This window comes from Callorhinchus milii, unplaced genomic scaffold (assembly GCF_018977255.1).
Source record: "Callorhinchus milii isolate IMCB2004 unplaced genomic scaffold, IMCB_Cmil_1.0 Scaffold20, whole genome shotgun sequence".
Taxonomy (NCBI): domain Eukaryota; kingdom Metazoa; phylum Chordata; class Chondrichthyes; order Chimaeriformes; family Callorhinchidae; genus Callorhinchus; species Callorhinchus milii.
Window position 1 is genome coordinate 1,710,786 of NW_024704761.1, and position 18,395 is coordinate 1,729,180.

The window sequence follows — 18,395 nt, forward strand, 5'->3', positions numbered from 1 at the left end:
TCTCCAGCAATCATCTCTCTCAGCAGTGAGCTTCAATAGGAAGCCGTGCACTAAATAGAGTTTCACAGCATCGCGCAGCTCAGGCCTGAGAGAGCTGGGGATTGACGGCTTTCTGTGAACGGTGTTAAGTACTCTGATGACGGGCGCAGTGGGGGGTCCCAATCAGTGTTTGGCAATCCCAACGCTGTGCTGGCAATTCAATTTGCAACACCTTAGCAATCGTTAGTGAGGCGTTTGTTTGATGGTGAGGTGAAATGCTCCAGGATCCAACACGGTTCCTTTTTATACGGGTTCTTGTGAAAGTGTGAGTTCTGCGAAATGCCATGATTTCTGTTCACTGCATTGATTTCCTTAGAAACTTAACCTCTTCTGCTTTCAATAGTTAACAAAAAGTGCTGTTGCCCGTTCCTAACCCCGGTCTGATCTGGCATTCAGAAGTTACCCTTGCCTTGTTTTCTGCCGCAAAGCTGTAATAAAAGGTTCAATTCCTACTTTGTTTCGAGTTAACTATACTCAGTCTGGGATGGAGGGTGAAATGGTAAGGAGTGGAGGAAGTTACTTTTGAGACTTTTTTCCTGGGCTGGATCCATCAATCATAATAATTTGGTGCACAATTTGTCAGCGAGGAAGTAACAGGCCAACACCTCAAGTAAGTGACCTTGAAATTCTCTTCTTTGCCGGGTACTGTGACGTGGGAGCTGAGTTTAATGTTGCCGGTCCCTACTGTTACATGACTAGCCTTTCTCTGGAAGATTCATGAGGCAAGCTGTAAAATCTCAATGTTATCAAATTTGGACAGTGTGTAAAGTGAGCTGAAAATACACCCTAATCTGCTGCTCAGATCAGCTGGTTCAGAGAGGACAGATAGGATGGCTCATTCACATCACACATACACACTGTAACAGAGACTCCATGATGAGAAGGATGGCTCCTTTATGGAACCAGAATAATCCCTTTACCTTTAGACCCTCAATTGTAGTAAATAAGGTTAAAAGTTCTACACTGGCACCTTGCCCATTGCTAGGCATATTCAGTAGATAATTAGAGGTTAAGTTCTAGATCTGCACAATGTCAATCCGAGTCTGCAAAGAGAAATGTAAATGACAGTAATTTGGCCACTAACGTGCACTGCAAACTTGCTCTCTCAGACAGCACTAAGCTTCAAAGATTGCCAATCATCAGCCAGGCTGCCAAGTGGAATGTTGATCAAAGGCTATTATGTGCCCCACTGTAGAGTTTTGCCAAATTGACACACGCAGAGGCTCAATCAAGTCTATCGTATTACAATTCCAGCTAACAAGCCAGCGATAAATGATTATCTATAATTATTACATTTGTGGAATTGGCTGCCACGTTACTCCCACAAAATACGGTCAATTCACTTTACAGCATATTCTGTGAAGCGCTTTGAGACGTTTCAACGACGTGATAAGGCGCTATATCAAATGCAAGGATTATTATTAATATTATTACCTATCATCCACCTAGTGAGGCTCAAACCCACGCTTGGTGGATGTCGAACGACCAACTAGTGACTATCTTTCTTGGGGTGCGGGGGGAGGGGGAGGTCTCCTGAGAGCTGAAGTGGCTCCAAGGTGACGTGTTTGGGCAACAGAATGTTGGAATGAAGCCAGCCCTCTGGGGGGGTCTCGGTAATCCGGTTCTTGAGCCAGGTGGGTCCGGAGTACACTCCAGGGCACTGCTGATGACAGCACAGCTCATCAGCAGGATTTGTCAGGACAGACAGCAACGTCCCACAAACAGCCACAAAGTGAATGACCAATTGTATCTGGGGGATTGCCAGACAGGGATACTGGGAGCTAAATGGCGTAACTAACGTAAGCATTGAGACAAATAACCATTTATTTCAAAGTGAGCTTGAAGGAGGGATGAACATCACCCATGACAGTGGAGCTGTCCCTGCTCTTCTTCACAATAAGTGCCTCGGGGCAGTTAGCACCTACCTGAACCTGCGATCACTTAATGTCTCATCCCACAGATTCTCCAACACACATTCTCAGTAGGGTAGACTGGCAGCCCCAATGATCATCCATACATCAATTCAACACTGAATGTTTAAGTGTTCCTTGGCAATAGTAACATCTACCCAGCAGGGAAGTCACACCACCGTAACCCAATCAAGATGACAACAACCACACAAATGGTTTATGAATTGGACCTGAACCCCAGACATTAAGTTACATCTTGTGGGCAGCCATCATTTATAATACAGTGGGTAGATTCACAGAGCTGCAGTGCCTCAGCAGTGTGTATAGACTTGCATGTGCAGAAAGGGATTACAACAACAACAACAAATTACATTCGTAAAGTGCCTTTCACGTCGGGAGGACGTCCCAATTGCACTCCTCTCATCAAGTCATTACTGCAGTTTTACAAGAAACTAATGTTGTCGATTTTAGAATATGGTTCAAAGGTTCCTGACTGTTCGGCAGGAAAGATTTATTTGACAAATAGGGAAAAGTCCACAGATGGCCACCTCCTTGCAGGCTGTTCATAGAGGAGAACTAAGCCAGAAAGGAGGTCATCCTCAAGTCTTGAGATAGGCCATAAGCGAGAAACAGAGGAGAGCAATTTTTTATTTGAAGTGTGAAAATATTTCCACAGGTGTCACAGTCATAGAAACAGAAGGAGGCCATTCAGCCCCTCGAGCCTGTTCCACCATTCTATAAGATCATGGCTGATCTGTAATCTCAAGTCCAATTACCTGCCGCCCTTGCCCTGTATCCCTTAAGACTCTGACCTAACAAATATCCTATGACATGACGCCACAATCATGCAGGGTACACAATACAAAATACATTTCTTCTGTAGCATCATCTATGACATCTGCTGTGTATGATATAACCCCTGATCCCAGTGTGATCCCAGTACGATTGCCAGAGGAATTCAAATGTAAGCAATGCAAATCCGAGAGAGATTTGTTACAGATTGGGCTCCATGTCTCAGAAAGATAACACGAGTCACTGAAGGTTTACCACGATTTGGCAAATCCTTTCTCCGAAAGAGAATTCAACAAAGATAATTATTTCTCTTCTTGCAGCCATAATGAGCTTACCTTGCCAAGTGCTTTATCGCACCTTCTAGCTGTTAATTACTCTAGCAGTTGAATAATTGGAAACAAGATGGGAGACAGAGACAAAGAGGTAAGCTTTTCCTGCACTGACAGAAGAGGCTTAGCTGTGGCTGAAAGGAAGGCAGCTTTCAATATTTGACAGCGATGACATGGGGATGGAAGAAGTTTCTCAACCAGACACAAAAGCTCACTACACTCTAAACTGTGGTCGAATCACCTTACAAAATATATATAGCGCTCTTCACACGGGGTAGGGTCCCAGAGAGCTCGACAGTGGCGGAGTCTGACGCCGAGCTGTGGGGGGGGGGGGGGGGGGGGGAGTCGGTGGGGGCGATGACCATAGAAAAAAAAAAGACTTTGTGGACACACTGCAGAACTCAACTCCATCTCTCCAGCGTCCCCCTCCACTGGAGAGAGAGCTTCACAGCTCACCAGTCAAGCCCAGGGACCGAAATCAATCTCTGAGCGTGACTGAAGAGATGACTATTGCAACGTGAGCCACTCCTTTGAGCAGCTGCCAACTTGTGCAAAAATTCAATTGATCCGACATGAATGGACTTGAACCCATTAATGTTCTGCAAAGCATCTAAATAATTCAACGGTGAACTACTCAAATTAGAAGAACGTGGGTGAGGCAGTCCAGTGTTGTTAGTCGATTAGCAGATTGCTTTTCCTTCAAAAAAATAATATTTTTGCACTCAATCCATGACTGTGTGTGGGACGCTGCTGTGCGCAATTGGCTGCTGCGTTTCACCCACAAAAAACAATATACAGTCAATTCACATTTCAGTATATTGTGTGAAGCGCTTTGGGACGCCTCGAAGACGTGATAAGGTGCTATATCAAATGCGCCGATTATTATTATTATAATTATTATTAGTGCTGTCAGCGACATGACAGAGTTCCCTCACCGTTCCACGATGCCAGCATCTTGCTATCCAGATGGGGCCGAGGCCGGTGTCTGCTGACCTCAAACAATTTGCTTCTACACTTGCCCAGGACATCTTCCAGCTTGCCCATCTCCAAGTCAAACTTGGCGGCCGTCAGGTCCAGTGAGTAACGGATAATGAGGACGTTCTGATTTTTTAGCTCTCCGTGAGGGTCCTACAGCACAAGCACAGAGAACACGCCAACAGTCAGAGAGTATACCCGTCTCCCTGACGGTAGTCAGTCTATGCCTGTAGTCCGGAATCTGTGTCATTTCTACTCAGCTATGAATGAGGTGCTTGGCGAGAGCATCTCAAGAGACACAACAACAACAACTTGCATTTATATAGCGCTCTTCGCACGGGGTAACATCCTGGAGCGCTTGACAGTGGCGGAGTCTGACACCGAGCCGGGGGGAGAGGGAGGCGGGGAGGTGACCGTGAGCACGATCAAGAAGGAAGGTCTTTAGGCGGGATTGGAAGTTTGGGGAGGGAGCCACTTGGGTCAATGGTAGTATTGGGGTGACTATGTCTCTGTGGAGCTTTGGACTGGGCCCTGTTATGTGCATTTGGTCCCGACTGGTGTCCAACCAACTACCTGCCAACTTGTGCACATTACCGGGAAACTAGTGAGGTGTAAAACCACACACACACACACACACACACACAAACAGGATTGAGCTGGTCTTTAAATTGCCCTGAGACTCGATTGCCTGGAAGTCTGAAAAAAGAACAATTCACATTTGACACAAATCTGCCCTAAATCCATTAAGATGCATTTCAGTGCCAAGATCTCCCCAGTCAGTTAGTTAGTCAGTCAGTACACTGATGTAATAGCACAAACTTCTGCTGCTTGTCACGAGGACTGGATCACAACAGTCTTCGGTTGAGGCTGATGTTGGGCCGATCTTTTCCCCCCCCCACCCCACCCTCTGTCACTCATTCTTCACCCTTCGGCTGTAATTTACGGTGACTGACACGAACAGCGCTAATGAGCAAGTGGCTCATTCCCAAGTGGCAGTGACTGTCCCCGGCCTCTCCACGTCTGATCCCTGACAATCGTCTTCGACAGCCCGGGGTCTAGGCAGATATTTTGGGAGGTTTTTGTTGTGAAAATAACACAGCGTTGAATGCCATCTTCTTTACTGACGGCCTGGGTTCGAACAGACTTATGTTAAGATCACACTTCACGTCAGATAAACCGCTGGCTCGGTTTGTGTGCACGTCAGGATGCGTAACCATTGGGTGCTGAAGAAACGATGGGATCAAAGACAATGGACTCGCTCACTATTTGCTGGTGATTGTTAACACAGAAAGGTGCTGGCTCTTTGAAACAGCCACCCAACCAGTCCCAGCGACTTGTAAAGGTTTAACATAACATCCTTGCGTCACTTTACAGTATACTGTGTGAAGGGCTTTGAGGCATCTCAAAGACGTGATAAGGCACTGCATCAAATGCCAGGATTATTATTATTATTATTATCATTTATTTCCATGAAGATGCATCTTCCAATCAATCCTGAGTTGAAGTCGAGACAAACAACACAAATTGTGCAGGGGACTTTTAGGATTAAATCTCAAGTAAAGTTTAGGAGATGCCCAAATCTAGTAGCGCCGCAACACACCACACAACACACCGCAACACAACACACCAACACATCACACACCACACCAACTGACCCTGGGTGGAAATGGATTTAGACGTTTGGCATCTGAAATGCAACATTTCATACCATTTGAAAAGAAAGTCAGTGATATTGGCTTTCAGACAGTTTAGTGACATATGAGGAGACCTCGCCAAATGCCATTCTAATGTTTCAATAACTATTTATCATTTGGACTACAAACTGTCTTGAATTGCATTATTTTGGCAGCACACGAATGCCGACAGTCTCGATGATCGTCATGTGCGTTGGAGAACAATGGCATAGTTGGATTAATTACCAATTGTTTATTGGTTTGGGAGTCGTGTTGCATCCAATATTGTACATGGCCATGATCTGGGGCTCTCTAGGTATGCAGTCCTGGCAACAAGCACGCCACAAACAAAACAAGCGTGCTCACTGGAGTAATAAATATCTAGACAACAAGACACCGATTACCTCAATCCCTCGGGGAGTCCTGTAAAATCGCTCGCATTCAATTAAATAGATTAGAAATAGAAAGCTCTGGCACGGACTGAATGGGTTTGTTCAGAGCGCAAATTGTACTCTGGAACCTTCAAGCAGAACCGAAGTGAGCACGTCAGAGGCCCTGCTGATGGCTCAGTGACAGCCAGACTGAGCCAGACTGCGCAGAGTGTCTCTACATCAGAAACTTTGGTCTGTGATGCGATGGTTGATTTCAACTGAGGTCTACAATTCGCCTCAGTCACTAGTCGTGACTCTTCACTGAGCCACATTATATATATGTCACCCGCCATTCTAATCTATCTCCCAATCTATCCCCAGCTCACTTTATTTCATCCTCTTGCTCCTTGTTCTCTGCACAGCCACCTGCTACTAACTTAATAATAATAATAATAATCCTCGCATGCGATATAGCATCTTATCAGGTCTTCGAGGCATCTCAAAGCGCTTCACAGGATATACTGTAAGGTGACTCGACTGTGTATTTTGTGGGCAAAATGCAGCAGCCAATTGCGCACAGCAGTGTCCAGCAAACAGTCGTGGGTTGAAGTGACCAAATTACTATTATTATTAACTTGTTTTTTTACTGCGATTGCCTTTACCATTGAGTGACTGGTCAGGGCACCTGCTCATAAATCTCCTGGTTTTAATCAAATCGGTTTCACGTACCTGCTCTCCGGTAACGTTCCCGCCCTCCTTCACTCCGTAATGATGAGTGAAAATATCCGCCATGGTAGTCCCCTGCGTTGCACCCGGAACCGTTTCGGGGAGAAGTCGGCGGATTGCGTCTTCTGTCCATACGCAGAACGCCCCCTCCATCTTTTTATTGGACTCCGCAGTGGGATAGGAATCTGCATCCTCAGCGCTGTAGAAGCCCCCAGTCTGCCGAGACCGAAAGAGTTTAAACGGTCATATAAAGGCAGGCAACAGCCCGTGGCCACCTTTACCGATGGAGCTCATTAAACTTACACTGCAATTCATCTCAAACGTGCTTAAACTACCTTACTCCACCAGGCAATCCGAGGCACCTTCAGGCTTCAAGATGGGTGTCTGCAAGAATTGCCCGGCAGAATATTTCTCAAGGTAAGTGAGAGTTACTGAAACTATTAAACAATAATAATAATCCTTGCATTTGATACAGCGCCTTATCATGTCTTCGAGATGTCTCAAAGCGCTTCACAGGACACACTGTAAAGTGAATTGACTGTGTTTTGTGGGCGAAACGTGGCCTGAATCTATTTGGCTGATGGAATGAAAGACGACTGTCAGCGATAATGGACATATTGTGAAATGTGTGGGGTTTTTTTGCATTCATTTGTACTAAGAATTACAAATACATTTCAGCGACTTGTTCCCCTGATATTTGCTAACAGTCAATCAAGTTTTGAACGACTGGATCAAACGGCTGCACTACACCAAGCTCCTACTTTGGGAACAGATCACAAGATTGATTTTATCCCCCCGCCCCTCTCATCAACGTCAAGCTCAACGTGATCCCAGTGGAAGTAATTAAGATAGTTTACACACGGCTTCGGTTATTTTTATGCTGTTCGTGATTTTTGTGCAGATTGACAAGCCTGAAAGTCGGCCAATGACTGTGCTTTGTTTTATTCATGATAATAATAATCTTTACATTTGATAACAACAATTACAGATGACACTTCCACAGTCCCTTTCACGTTGGGAGGATGTCCCAAGGCGGTGGACAGTCAGGGATTTGGACCGGAGCTGGGGGTTGGGATCAGATGGGGTGGAGGGCAAGGAGGGTGGAGGGTAGTATGGAGGCCAGAGGTGCAGTCGAAGAGGAGGGTCTTGAGACTTGCCTTGAAGGAGGCGAGGAAGCCTTTTACGTCGTTCAGGCATTTTAAAGTACCTCACAGGTTTTAGTGTGAAATTTAGTGACTGTGTATTTTGTAGGGGAATGAGGCAGCCAATTTGCAGACAGCAATGTCCCACAAAACAGCCACAAAGTGAATAACCAATTTCTTTTTTTTAATTTAAAAGTGAGGACGAGGATCTTGAACACGTCTCAAAGCGCTTCACAGGATTTACTGTAAAGTGGTGTGACTATACTTTGTGAGCGTTTTGTAGATCGCCTGTTGCAATGGCCAGGGTTACAATTCAATCCACAATTACAATTCCAGCAGCAACTTAAAAGGCAAAAAACAGAACCTTACCGGGTCACTTAAATCTCGCGAGACGTACTGCAAAATGTCCCGAGCAACATCTTTAAAGAACGAGTCGCCAGATATCTGTGAGGAGACAGATCAAGGTTTATATAGTGAACCAAAGGCTGTGGGAAAAACAAGGGAATCCTATCCAAACTGACATGAAAGCAACGATGGAATATACAGTCAATTCTCTTTACAGCGTATCCTGTGAAGCGTTTTGAGACGTCTCGAAGGCGTGACAAGGCACCGTGTCAAATGTAAGGATTATTGTTATCAAGATTTGTAAACTCTTTTGCGGCTGAACACACACAGGGTTTAAGAGGCTGAGATCAGTCAAACTCCCAGGTTTTTAAACTGCTCACCTTTTAAGTGCTCTTCTTGAGTTTGCTGGTGACCCAGTGAGCACTCAGCAGGGGAAAGAGTGTCTAAGAACCTTCTTTTCTCAACTCACTTTAAATCACTTGCAGTATGATCAGCTGCGCTTACAAACATTTCCCCTGTTCAGGCAGTTTTGTCGATCAAACTAACTATCAGTGGGAGCTCAAGAGGTGGTTACTAAGCTCTCTACAGGCTCCTGTTGGTGACAGAGGTGTACTGAACCATCACGCTGACTATTTTATACAGTAACAATAATCCTTCCATTTGATGTCGCGCCTTATCGCATTGTTGAGACGTCTCAAAGCTCTTCACAAAACATACTGTAAAGTGGAATTGACTTGTGTATTTTGTGGGCAAAGAGAGTTTTGATCAAACGTTCCTTCCAATGTTCCTCAGATAACTTCTATTTGCCTCAGGTTCCTCTTGAAATATGTTCCTTTGAATCCTTTGAACTGTTTCTGCCTGGCCTCAGGGGGTTGACCTCCTTATTTCGCCATTCTGGTCTCGGTCTCTCTGTTTTATTCTCAAATCCTCGGAAGACAATCTGGCTCCGATACTGCACCAGAAAGCTGCCCTCTTTTCTATCTTTCCCCTGATCCCAACAGACACTGACTCCGGAGTCAGATGATTATTTTTTTTTGAAACTTTGAAAGTTTGTCAAGCTCTTTTAGGCTGGGTCTGAGATCCTATTTCCACCGATCCAGATTGAAAGGAACAGGTTGGGTTAGTAAGTTATATTATAATATAATAATAACAATCCTTGCATTTGATATAGCGCCTTATCGAGACATCTCATAGCGATTCACAGAATGTACTGTAAAGTGAATTGACTGTATATTTTGTGGGCAAAATGCGGCAGCCAATTACGCACAGCAGCGTCCCACATACAGTCGTGGATTGAGTGACCACATTTTTTTTTAAGTTATTATTACCCCCGGAAAAGCCATATGCAAATCGACTAACAACCTTGTTCCTACTCACTGCTAGGTAAACAGAGGTGTGTGGAGTAAGGACACTTGCCCAACCTTTTGCCCTGCCTGGGAATCGAACCCAGGTCCTCTCGTTTGCGAGGCGAGTGCTCTAACCACTAAGTTACAGGACTCCACCATGGGGGGGGCAGAACGCAGAGGGTTTTGCTCCCTAAATGGCTGTGCTACACCCTTTCCCAGGAGCACTCAACAGTGACGCTGGTCACCGGAAATAAAATTTTTCCTACTTTTGCCAACAAGAAAGTCACTGCACGTGATGGTAATCACAGAGGAGCATTTCACTGAGGCTATAAAAACGCATTCTCTCTCTCTCTCTCTTTCTCTTCATTCTATTTCCCAGCCCTAACGTTCCTCGTGCCCTTTCCAAAATAAAATAAAAAGATTTAGGATCAGATGGAAATCTATCCCACTTTCCCAACTCGGCACAGATAGACACACACACACACACACACAACCTCCGTCACCACCCTAAAAAGCTAACAGCACCGAAAACAGAAGAGACAGAGAGTGCAAAAAAAAAAGGCACTTTCAATTAGGAAACTGACAGGCGCCAGATTAAATTGGAGGCTTTTATCTACGGAAATGATTTTACAATTGCTTCTCATTACACCTCAAGAAGGACGGCTGCAGGTGCAATGTAATGGGATCCGTGGCTGACTTTCGTTCGCTGGCTGAGCAGCGCAGACACAGGTGGTTTGACACTCCATTCTCTTCTCATTTCCTGCGAGTGGGGTCGCGTTATTGATTCGAACAAATCACTGTTTGATTAATAGATAGATATTTTTTTAAACTCGCTGATGTGTAGCTGTCACCTGGGGAATAGAGGAGGGAATTGAACTAAAGTACTAACAGGGTCTATGGCAGAGAGCTGCAACCGTTGATTCTCCTGTGGGTAACGCTGAAAGCATAATTACAACTTGCTTCAAAAGTAGAGAGAAATGTACATTTCACGCCCATGCGGTTCACCAATCCACGACTGTTTGTGGGGACCCTGCTGTGTGCAATTGGCTGCCGTGTTTCGCCCACAAAATGCAGACACTCCACTTTACAATATATCCTGTGAGGCACTTTGAGACGTCTCAATGATGTGATAAAGCGCCGTGTCAAATGCAAGGAATATCATCATTATTATTATTATGCAGATTAATCACACTCTGGGCTTCAAAAAGCCAGGCTGATGGAGAGATCACAAAATAATGCATTTGAACAGTGCTTTATCTCATTACAAAAGTGTCTCAAATTGCCAAAATAATGCAGAGGCTAATTATTCGCAGAGAGAGCAGGGAATGTCTCCCAGGTCCTGGCCAACAGAAAAACCCAAATAGAAAAAGATGGCAATTCACCGCACAGCTGTTTGTGGGAAATTGATGCACATAAATTAGCTGCTGCATACACCTGCAAATTACACAGTCACTACACTTTACAGTGTATCCTGTGAAGTGCTTTAAGCCATCCTCCCGATTTGAAAAGCACCAGGGATTATTATTTATTAAGTGCTGATGTGAGGATTCAGACTCAAGGTGAGGCTGCTATAAATTGAGCCCGAGTGCTTTGCTGAAGATCATAAAACCGCTGTTACGGTCTGGAACGCACTGCCTGAGAGGGTGGAGGAAGCAGATTCGATAGTAGCTTTCAAAAGGGAATTTGATATGGGGTAAGAGCGGGGGAAGTGGAACTAGTTGGGTAGTTCTTTCAAACAGTCACGATGGGCTGAATGGCCTCCTTCTGTGCTGTAAGATTCTATGATTCTTTAAAGGTAGAAATAAATTGAACCCCAAAATGTCCACCCAATCTCTGAGACTGGCTGCTGGTCTGGAGAACCTTTGAACAACAACAAAATTACATTTGTGTAGCGCCTTTTTATAGCTGGACAGTCAGTGTTTAAGTACAGTGAACTGAAGCACGAAACGTTAAAACTAAAGTATTCGAGACAAAATGTGACGAACGCGATCACAGTGACACCCAGGAACACTGACGACTTCAGTTGCCACAGACATTTTGGGATGGTTTACCAGTGTCCTCCAGTGGCCAATTCCAGGTAACGTAATGGGAAAACACTTTTTTTTGTTTCCACGAAAATTTCCAGTCAATTCACTTTACAGCATATTCTGTGAAGCGCTTTGAGACATCTCGAAGACGTGAGGAGGCGCTGTATCAAATGCGAGGATTATATTATATTATTATTATATTATTATTCCAGAGCTTTTCTCTTACCTGGTAAGCGTCTGTGAAAGCCAAAGCCAGCTGTGCCTGATCATACAGCATCTTCTCAAAATGCGGAACGTGCCATTCCCCATCTGTGGAGTAACGATGAAAGCCCTACCGGGCACAAACACAATAAGGGGGGGATTAATAGAGCAGCATCTCAGAAGACGGGCAATTTCTCCAAGTCAATAGCCATTGCGGTCGACATGAACAACAATTACATTTGTATTGCGGGGGTTGGGATCAGGAGGGGTGGAGGGCAGGAAGGGTAGGGGTAGGAAAGTGACTGAAGACAACAAATAAACAAATAAATAAAATAATAAGAATTTGGTCACCCAATCCACGACTTGTTTGTGGGGATGCCGCAGTGCGCAATTGGCTGCCGCGTTTCGCCCCCAAAATATATAGTCAATTCACTTGACAGGGTATCCTGTGAAGCACTTTGAGACGTCTCGAAGCCGTGAAAAGGTGCTGTATCAAATGCGAGGATTATTATTATTATCTTCCTACCTGCCCAACGTGATCCCGGATTCCTCCCAGAGCCATCATTTTCAGTGTGTGCAAAGCCATCTCCAGGGCCCGCACGCCCTTCGCTGACGTCTTCTTCAGCGCCCAGAAGTGGAACAGGAAACGGAAGTTCACTGCTCAAAACAATTGGATCAAAAGAATCACAAAGTTAGGAAGAGATCGCGAATTTGCGACAATTACTATCGCCGGCCTGCGATATCCTGCCCAAACCAGCTCCCATTTGTACTACTGTCCAGTATTCATTCCTGCTCATTTCCCATCCCAAATCCCCCTGTGTTATTCCTTCTAGTTGTGTGACATCAACTGGCATTTCATCCGAGGAGCTAATCACCATGTGCCAGACTAACCAGTCAGCAAATATGTGTGGTTGGAGGAGGGAGAAGAATCACACCTGAGCAACAGGATAGCAAACAGCAATGGGAACCAAAGCCTAAATTCACCTACAAAACACACACTTTACAGGAACTCCTGTGAAACCAGGGAAGGGGGGGACCCCGGAAGTGGAGCAGGGAGGAGAGAGAGAGAGAGAGGGAGAGATGGTGAAGGACGGTTGAAGTAACAAAAAGATCAATAATAATAGTAATAATTCTTGCATTTGATTTGGAGCTTTATCATGTCTTCTAAGCTATAGGACTCCACGGTGGCACTTGTGCTCCTCACCCGCTGAAGGGAACTTAGGTGACGTGCTGAACCCTCCATATTCTTCTTCATAGGAATGAGCCAGTTGCTGGAAACACCTCTCCGTCACCTCTTGCCAGTCCGGTGGCATCTCTCCGGCCTTGGCGTTAACCAATGTCGCCTTCTGCAACACCGAAAGGATCTTGTCGCTGCGCTCAGTCAAGGCCTTTTGGTTTTCCTTCCACTGAAATGAAAAAAGATTTTTTTTTTTAAGAAGGTGAATCAAAAGGTGGAAATCTGAACAGTTTAAGAAACATTTCTGGCCTGTTCCAGCTTCATTTTTGTGTACATAGATAAATAAAATGGATCACTCACTCCGGGGCTATTTGTGGGACGTTGCTGTGCTGTGTGCAACTGGCTGCTGTGTTTCGCTTACAAAATACACATTCAAAAAACACTTTATAGTATATTCTGCGAAGAGCTTTTTAGCACGTCACGACGACGCGATAAGGCGCTGTATCAAATGCAAAGGTTATTATTATTACATAAGTTAGCTGATAACAGTAATCCGTTCTCTCTCCACAAATGCATCCCTTTGGCCTCCTGAACTACAGGACATACACCTCTGCTTCAGTGACCTGCTCTAAACAGTTTATTCCAGTCTGTTCCCCCTTGAGCAAACTTCTCTCCTTATCTTAACAATGCTTGCATTTGATATTGCGCCTTATCACGTCTTCGAGACGTCGCAAAGTGCTTCACAGAATATACTGTAAAGTGGAGTGACTGGGTATTTTGTGGGCGAAACGCAGCAGCCAATTGCGCACAGCAGTGTCTCACACTCACACAGTCGCGGATTAACTAACCAATTTTTTTTTGCAGTGTGTGTTTCTTGATCACTCAATAGGTGATGTATTCTCCGCCCACCCACCCCCCCTAACCCATCGCCCTCCCTTACCTGCTCAGACAGGTTCTGTAGGACAGTTTTGAAGCCTGGTCTGTGTAAGGTGTCCTCGGGTGGAAAGTACGTCCCTCCAACAAATGGCTTGAGCTCAGGAGTCAGCCAGACACTCATTGGCCAGCCGCCTCCTCCACTTATTGCCTGTGAGAGAGAAAAAAACATCACAATAATAATCCTTACATTATATACCAATGAACTATCTCAAAGCTCTCATTGAAGCATAGAAATGGGAGGAGGCCATTCAGCCCCTCAAGCCTGTTCCGCCGTTCTATGAGATCATGACTGATCTGTACCTCAGCTCCAATTGCCCGCCATTGCCCCGTATCCCTTAATATCCTGACCTAACAAACATCTATCCACTTCGGTCTCGACAGTTATCTGTAAATTGTAGCGACAATGTAATTGTAAGGGAAAGGTCGCTGAGACGTCTCAAAGCGCTTCACAGAATATACTGTAAAGTGACTCTATATTTTGTGAACTGTAAAGCAAATGCTAAGCCTTTATTGCTTGTGACCGTCTGTAAACATTTGCTACAATTAGCACCCACATTAGTCCCAGACGCACTAATCACTGGCCCGAAAGATGGCGGCTGACATTCACCTGTACAAATGCCATATAAACTTTATCTATATCTGGCCTCTCCTCCCGGTCCACTTTGATGCAAACAAAATTGTTGTTCAATATTTTTCCGATCTCTTCATTCTCAAATGATTCGCACTCCATGACATGGCACCAATGGCAGGTGGAGTAGCCAACTGCGGAGGGAAGAAATGGAAATCTGTGAATGGAAGATGGAATCTGGAGCCACAGCTCCGCCCTGCGCTCCTCACAAGAGGCAAGGAAGAAGAAATCCGAAGGGTCTTCGTCTGATCCGCTCAACTGGCCTCCTGCATGTCCCTCGTGCCCTGCGTTCCACCATCAGTGGCCGCCCTTTCAGCCACCGTGCCCCGAAACTGTGGAACTGTCTTCCTCTATCTCTCCGCCTTGCCCCTGTCTTCCCCATCTTCAGGTCGTGCCTGAAGACCTTCCTCCTCGATCGACCGTGCCTACGGTCACTACCCCCCACCCGGCTCAGCGCTGTGCTCCGCCACTGTCAAGCGCTCTGGGACGCTGCCCTGCGTGAGGGGCGCTCGCTGTGTAAATACAAGTTGTTGTTGTTGCAGTAAACCTATGATTCCCGGCGACTGGTTTCGCATCTGTAATAAATTAAGACTGATCCTTGCTCACAGCGTACCTGACAGGAATATCGGTTTGTTCTCTTTCCTCGCTTTGTCAAAGGCTTCCTGTCCCCAAGGATACCTGGAGGGTCAAAACAAGAAGGTCCCAGTCAGTCAGTAACTCCATAAACAACACCCCGGGTTTATTCCTACAGCCCCTGGCTGTTTCGCTGCAGAAATTCAGCCTTGGTTTAGTGCGATGGGAGTTACAATTCAGCAAAGGTTAAACTCCAGCAGTTACCCCAACCGTACCCGGGCAATTCCTTCCGGGTCTCTGAAAAAGACCTTCAATTGCTGAAAGCAACAGAGAGCGAGTTACCAGTCCACGGGGTTGTGAGCGTGCTGCAGGAGGTAGGGCGACTTCTCGTGGATGAGCCGGTTGGTGCGCTGTTTGGAATCAGGCGAGGGTGGTGATGGCGGCCATCTTTCGCTGCCGCCTGTCGCCATAGCTACAAGTGCTACTCGTGCCGGGCTTCTCTTTGGGTAACTCCTCCTAGCGATTCAAACAGAGAAAGCGGCACTCCATAAACATGGCAACAACAGCTTGTGTTTACAGGGCGCCCTTCGCGCCGGACGTCTTCTCGGGGAGTTTAACAATGGCGGAGCCCGATGCCAGCAACAACCAAAAGGTACATGTGTGTACGTGGGATACATCCCCCCACCACCACCCCCACCGCCCATATCGCATCGAAACTTCTCAAAGCGCTTTACGGTAGGTGGGTCAAGCACAGAAACTCTTCTAACACCGGAGAAAAGATCTGACCTGCACACACGCCAAATACCGTAGGAGGGAAATTGAACTGTCTGGTAGTATTCAGGCCTTTCACACTCAGTTGAGTACAGGATTACTGAGCACCTGGGTTTAAGTCCTTCCAGGCACAGTGCCCGTCTACAACATACAACGACTACAATTTACAAGATGTCCTCCAGACCTGAAAGGCACTATATCATTTGTAAGGATTATTATTATTAAGAGTATCCCAAATGACTTTCCTCTATGAAGGGCAGCGATTCCACCGGTAACTCGATCAACGAGAATTTTTTTTGAACGTCAACGTCAGATAGATCCTCCCCGAGATTAGCAGCTCAATTAAACCCAATAGGAATTACTGCATTAAACCCGGGTCCCTCCCTGCTCTTCCCCCTCAGGTGCAATGCAGTACATTTGTGATGTCACGATGCTCGTGACATGTATTGATCTGGACATATCGAGATAACAAATGTATTCGGACAAGATACTGAATTGAGATGCCCTGTGGCCCGTTCAGGTGGATTGTGAAGGATCCCACGGCACTGCTGGAAAAGAGAAAGGAGTTTCCGCCGGCGTTGCGACGACCGGTTTCCCGCGGATAAGATCGATGGTCAACTTTGCGGCTGTTCGCGGGGCGTCGCAGTGCGCGAACCCCCCGGAGCAACGCAGCGAGTGCGCAGTCGCTGCCACCGGCTGCCATTGTCGAGGTTGAGCCCTCTTCTGCGAGAGCCGCCACGGAGGTCGCGGCGAAACGAGAAGAGCGCCCCGAGCGGGCGGGTCGAGCGAATCGGCGCGAGCGTTCCAGACGCGGGGGGTGCGACGGCGTTCTTTCGAAAGAAAACAACGGCAATCCTCGGCGGAAAGGTACCGCGAAGCCAACCGACCCCCCCACCCCCCGCGTGTTGCCCGGGCGAGCGCGGCCATGAACAGTCGGGCATAAAAGAAATCAAGAGGCGCTCGCAGCAGCAGCAGGAGGAGGAGGAGGAGGGAGCGAGGGGGGGGGAAAAAAGGGAGGGCAGGGGAGGAGGTGCAGGAGGAGGAGGTGCAGGAGGAGGAGGAGGAGGAAGTGAGGAGAGGGAGAGAAGGAAATAATGCAATGCAAAAAGCTTTGCAAACCTTTAGAAAACCACAGGAGAAAGCTGCAGTTCCTTGCAATTAAGAGGCTTGAAGGTGAGTGAGTGAGGGAGTGAGTGAGTGAGTGAGGGAGGGAGGGAGTGAGGGAGGGAGGGAGTGAGGGAGGGACCTGTGAGCTCCTCTGGGCTGCACCAGGGATTGTTGTCACACAATCAGCAGCACATGTTGGCGATGGGGCCACGTGACGCGATCAGCTGGCCGCGGGGCAGGCTGGGGGCTGTAGTCCTGCTCCGCCCCCCACCACCGCCCGCCTCGCGCAAAACCCTGCGGGAACTACAACCGCGAGGCATGCCGGGAGCTGACGTTCCCTCCCCCCCACCACCACCCCTGACGGGCGTCAGCGCAAGGCCGGGTGGGAACTACAACTCCCAGCCTGCCTCGCGCCAGCCAACCGCCAACCCGCCCCCCCCGCCCCGCGACGGCGAGGGCTGCGTAGGGGAGTTCAGGCCTCAGCCCCCCACCCCCGGGGCTTCCCTCACCCGCGCCGCATTACCTGCGCCCCGGCGCCCACGGCCCGAGCGGCGTGAGGCAGGCGAGCGGCAAGAGACGAGCTCCGCGGCGGCCGAGCAGCATCGCCGACCCGGGGCAGTGGCGAGGGAGAAGGGTGGGGCGGTGCGACACTGTCACTGCAACAGCGACACCCAGTGGCCGGAGGTGGTCAGCGCAGCGCAGCCAGGGCTGTGTTGTCGGCTTGACAGGCACATGGGGACAGGAGGAAGCCATTCAGCCCCTCCAGCCTGTTCCAGTACCTCGACTCCAATTACCCCCCTCCCCCCCCTCCCCCGACCTAACAAATATCTCAGCCAGGGTAATATGTTAGGGCAGGACAGCTGGTCCCAACCCCACCAACGCAACCCCACCCCACCCCCCCAACCCCACCCCACCAACCCAACCCCACCCCCCAACCCAACCCCCCAACCCAACCCCCCAATCCAACCCACCAACCCAACCCAATCCCACCCCAACCCCAACACCCCCCCAACCCAATCCCACCCCAACCCCAACCCCCCCCCCCCCCGGATCGACAACAACTTGCGCTTATATCGCACCCTCCACGCGGGATAGCGTCTCGAGAGCGCTAAACAGTGGCGGAGCCCGACTCCGAGCCGGATGGTTGGGAAGGCGCCCGTGAGCACGGCGGCGGGGCAAGGCTTTCGGGCAGGACCTGAGAAAGGGGGGGGGCGGAGGGACTGAGGGAAGAGTGCTCCAGAGTTTCGGAATGTGGTGGCTGAAAGCGTGACCCCCGACGGTGGGGCGGAGGGTGCGAGGGACGAGCGGGAGGCCGGCGCCCGTCGAG

General features: G+C 47.8%; 1 protein-coding gene across 2 annotated transcripts in view; it reads right to left on the minus strand.

The window, feature by feature from the left end:
* spata20 (spermatogenesis associated 20) overlaps positions 1 to 17,660 on the minus strand; it is a 64,524-nt gene extending 46,864 nt beyond the window's left edge. The window contains exons 1-11 of one of the 2 annotated variants that reach the window (XM_007888814.2): positions 17,592 to 17,660; positions 15,533 to 15,706; positions 15,231 to 15,295; positions 14,597 to 14,751; positions 13,994 to 14,137; positions 13,081 to 13,282; positions 12,403 to 12,533; positions 11,902 to 12,006; positions 8,327 to 8,401; positions 6,819 to 7,031; positions 4,006 to 4,198 (exon numbers count right to left, since the gene is read on the minus strand). In XM_007888814.2, the coding sequence (XP_007887005.2) occupies positions 4,006 to 4,198; positions 6,819 to 7,031; positions 8,327 to 8,401; positions 11,902 to 12,006; positions 12,403 to 12,533; positions 13,081 to 13,282; positions 13,994 to 14,137; positions 14,597 to 14,751; positions 15,231 to 15,295; positions 15,533 to 15,660 (1,411 nt within the window). In that variant the 5' untranslated portion in view covers positions 15,661 to 15,706; positions 17,592 to 17,660. Of the gene's footprint in view, positions 1 to 4,005; positions 4,199 to 6,818; positions 7,032 to 8,326; positions 8,402 to 11,901; positions 12,007 to 12,402; positions 12,534 to 13,080; positions 13,283 to 13,993; positions 14,138 to 14,596; positions 14,752 to 15,230; positions 15,296 to 15,532; positions 15,707 to 17,080; positions 17,143 to 17,591 lie in introns of those variants that run through there. The other variant, XM_007888815.2, reaches the window with a different exon arrangement.
* Between the last annotated feature and the right edge of the window lie 735 nt (positions 17,661 to 18,395).